Consider the following 3,959-nt stretch of genomic DNA (forward strand, 5'->3'; position numbering starts at 1 on the left):
GGGGGGGTAAATGGACGGAAAATAAGGATTATTATCCGTCATAATTGTGTCGCGAAAAATAACTTTGCTCGCCCGTGATATATCGCCACATGATAGCCTCAGGGGGGGAAGCACCTCCAAGGTGGCGCGGCCGCCCGGGGACTTTCCGACGGCTCTTTCTTCAGAAAAGGGCCTCCACGCCGGCTGCTGCTGTTGAGACTTGTTGTCCCTCCTCAGCAAAAGAGTTTCATTTCCGGTCGCTCCCCTTTCCTTATGCACTTCCTTCCTATTTCGACTTACTTTCTTTACATACGTCCAACGGGCTCTCTCTCGGTCTCTCTCTCTCTCTCTTCTTTTTTTTCTCTCGCAGAAAGGATGTAGTACCCCGCCCCATCATACTGCAGTCCCTTTTGCTAACTGGAAACACAGACAAGCCGGGTCTGAACGAGACGGTCGGCGGCACTAAGAGGATGAAAATATTGGTACCGCACACTACGTGTTCTGCTGGACTACTTCTTCTCTGGCGTCTTCTGTTCTGTGTCTGTCCCACCCTCTTCCTCCTCCCTCTCTCTCTCTCTCTCTATCTGTCTGTCTGTGCGGGAAAAAGTTTTTACTCACTTCATACCCTTTATTGGCACATGAATAGAAAGGAAAAGGTCTTTCGCCGCCTCCAATAACTGTCTTTGATGAAAATTATTACTGGACCACACAAAGACTTCGAGCAGGCACGCACAGCATCCGAAATGGGGGAAAAAAGGGGGAGCATCATGCTATTCTAATTTTCCTTCTTCCAACGACGCGAGGAGCAAGATAATTCTGCCGGCTGCACACGTCGCACGCTGCCGCTCGCTCCAGCTGCGGGCCCGCTTAATTACATACCCCAGCCAGGTCACATCCCTGGCCCGGGGGGAGCCCGGCGCAGCCCGGCGCAGCCCGGCGCAGCGCCAGCCTGTTATCTCCAACAGCCGCACAGCTTCTTTTTTATACGCGTCACTCTTTTACTAAGCCGACCAGTAAGCCAAAAGTGCTGGTTTGTTTGAGAGAGAGAGAGAGAGAGAGAGAGACGGCACTTGCGTTCACTGTAAAAAACGATAACAATTCTTGTTAACTGCGAAACGAACCCACTGTTTAGGAAATGTGGCCTTTGTATATGCACCCTTTTGGGTGATATCTTTGTTTATTATGGACCTCTAGTTTAAGGGGGCAGACTTGCAAAATGAAGAGTTTTGGAAAATAGTCAGTACAGAAAAACCACTTACCGCATCGATTTAAAACTAAAGGTCTTAAAGGTGTAAAGATCAACCACTAACGGTATCTTTCAAGAGTAACTAGCAATTTTTTTGACAGTCCCAGCCCAGACCCACCCGATTCAGAATAATCCTTCACACCGAAAAGAACTGCATCGTCCAGTTGGAGGCAAAGATGGGCTTGTTCCTGAGCGCATGAGACAATAATTTTTGTTCAAGGGCAAATAGCTCTTTCACGCATTAGTTTAAGGACAATGTTAATTTCCTTAATGAAACGCTTTATAAAGCGTTTGGAAGTATACTTCCAGGAGAAACACCGATGTTACATAACAGTGTTGTTCTTTCTTCAACAATAAGAGGCAGTGAAAAACAACAATAAGTCTTCAATTTAATAACATTATTTCTCATCGTAAGTTGCGGTGGGACATATAGTAGGAACAGGAAAGAGAGGAAGAAGGAGTGATAGCAACGAGAGAATGGTGATGTAGGAGAGAGAGACACTCAGACAGACAGAAGCTGCGAGGACCAAAACACGGACAAACAGCATTTCTTCTCACTTGTACTCTTGCTCGTCCTCTTTTCGGGCGCCCTCTCCTCTTTTATTTAGTAACCCAGAGCGCGGTGGAGGACTATGGATTAGGCGCTAATGAGGCCAGGTAGAGCCTGGCGTGGCACATTAGGGGGGGGGGGGGTGCAGAGTAGCAGAAGTGTTCGTGGCGGCGGGGCAAGGGCGAGCACTAGGGGATCGGCATACTCTCAGAGTGTGTGTGTGTGTGTGTGTGTGTGCATATAAATGAGTGGGTAATATGTGTGTGTGTGTGTGTGTGTGTGAGCGCGCGCCTGCGCGTGTTGTTCTAGAAGAAAATATGTGGACAATAAAAATCGTTCGGACCTCGGTCCTGCCTTATGAAGTTAGTTTCTTTTTGTCTTCTGTAACACTTTTAGCGGTAATCTAACTGTGCACATCTGGCTGTATGAATCGCTGTGTTCTTTACAGCGTTGTATTTAGATTTGCGACCCGATTATTTAGAAAATATTGCCAAAAAAGTGCGTGAACGGCTCCCATGTCCTTTGTTTGAGTTGACATATCTGCGCTTTCCTTCACTTTTCACGTAAGTTTAATTAATACATATTTACAATATTGTAAAATTCGGTGGTTAACAACAGATTCCGTTGTCAATAGACTTCTGGAGGCAAGTCTTGGCCTGCTCAGCTCCGTCGTGGTAATATAAACACTTATACAGGAGGCTTACGGCGTTCTGCACTCGGCAACGGGTTCCTTTTTGTTCCATTTTTGCGATGACTTGTCTGCTGCACATTGAAGGAAGGTAGTCGCGGGAAGGTGCGATGTGTTTCAAGCAGACGTCCATCTGCGCTTCAAGGATGTCGAGTCTCCCGCCCTCGCATTGCCTCGCGGTGGCAACGCTCAGCTGTAAGCAAGCAAAATTTATCACTATGATTTCAGTACACTGTACTTCCAAATGAAATGAAAGTTGTGACAATGTCTTGCCAAAGGCAATGGGACAAGAGTAATACCTTTTCAGCGGCATTGAATCAGTCATTGCAAAAACAGCATCAATTTCCAATTTTGGAAATGAGCGGAAGTATTTTTTTTTAAGTTCTCCTTAATTAGTAGCAGTTTAAAAACGCCGAACTGTTGGCAGTAAAGCTTCATCGCTAAAATATCGGTGGTGAAGACTACTTTGCCAAAATGTGGCGATGAAGCTTCATTACCGACAGTGTGACGCTCATTGCCAAAATTGGCAATGAATACTGCCTTTGGGATGGCGCATTGATCGAGAGTCCCCCACTCGCCAACTCGTTGTACACGAGGAAAAATACTCGCAAGATACTCGCGACAACTCACAAAAAATTCGCGAAAACTCGCAAAAAAAAATCGACAAATACTCGCCTAATACTGGCGGATACTCGCCATTTCGCACAAACTCACGGATACTCGCTAACACTATCGAATACTCGCGGATACCCACGCAACTTACTACAAATGTTATAAATTACGAAGATATTTTTCTCAGTGAAAAGTACTTTGAATATTGCAGTCGTTACCAAGGCACTTACCAGCGCGACTGCGACTGCGACTACGGCGAAGAGAATGAAAGTTTTGGAAGCCATTGCTGCGAGGTGAGAAGTCAGATTGGTCACTGATACGTATTTGGCTGAGAGCTGATGGTTTTATAGGAGGAGGCGGTCCTCTCAGTGCAGTGATCTTGCTGTTTGCTTAGACCACTTCAAATCGTCGAAGTATTATTACTCAATGACACTCCAACTGCAACAGCTGTGTTTACGTGCATACCACCAGTGACCACGCACATCACTGCTGATAACGATACCTCAGTGGAACAACCGCTCAATCTCAAAATGTGACGTCACAACCGCTCTCTCCCTCTCACCTGTCGGCGACAGGTGAGAGGCAGAGAGCGGTTGTGACGTCGCATTTTGAGATTGAGCGGTTGTTCCACTGACGTATCGAATAAGCCATGACTCCGAACTCAAGAGTGATAAAATCCAACAGTCGTAAATGCAGTACCAAATGTGGCACCGAGGGGTGCCTAACTCCATAAAAATGTGTTCACCGGATTACCAAATTGTAAAGGTCACCAATTATTACCAAAGATTACCTATGTATACTAGGTATGATCCACCTGCATCGTAAAAACCGACGTAAAAAGATTTGTTTGCTTTTGGTATGCTTTCTGTATGCTTTCTGTATGC

The 3,959-nt window shown here is 46.0% G+C and overlaps 2 protein-coding genes across 3 annotated transcripts in view; both read right to left on the reverse strand.

The window, feature by feature from the left end:
- The window catches only part of LOC113204950 (uncharacterized), a 44,318-nt gene that overhangs the window by 18,100 nt on the left and 22,259 nt on the right, over positions 1-3,959 (reverse strand). The window lies entirely within an intron of this gene.
- The window catches only part of LOC113204925 (uncharacterized), a 12,794-nt gene continuing 11,156 nt past the window's right edge, over positions 2,322-3,959 (reverse strand). Inside the window, exons 1-2 of one of the 2 annotated variants that reach the window (XM_026420307.2) lie at positions 3,306-3,460; positions 2,322-2,656 (exon numbers count right to left, since the gene is read on the reverse strand). In XM_026420307.2, the coding sequence (XP_026276092.1) occupies positions 2,384-2,656; positions 3,306-3,359 (327 nt within the window). In that variant the 5' untranslated portion in view covers positions 3,360-3,460 and the 3' untranslated portion in view covers positions 2,322-2,383. Of the gene's footprint in view, positions 2,657-3,305; positions 3,461-3,959 lie in introns of those variants that run through there. The other variant, XM_052263872.1, reaches the window with a different exon arrangement.

The sequence above is a fragment of the Frankliniella occidentalis genome, unplaced genomic scaffold (assembly GCF_000697945.3).
Source record: "Frankliniella occidentalis isolate FOCC.00 unplaced genomic scaffold, Focc_3.1 Scaffold14, whole genome shotgun sequence".
Lineage (NCBI taxonomy): Eukaryota > Metazoa > Arthropoda > Insecta > Thysanoptera > Thripidae > Frankliniella > Frankliniella occidentalis.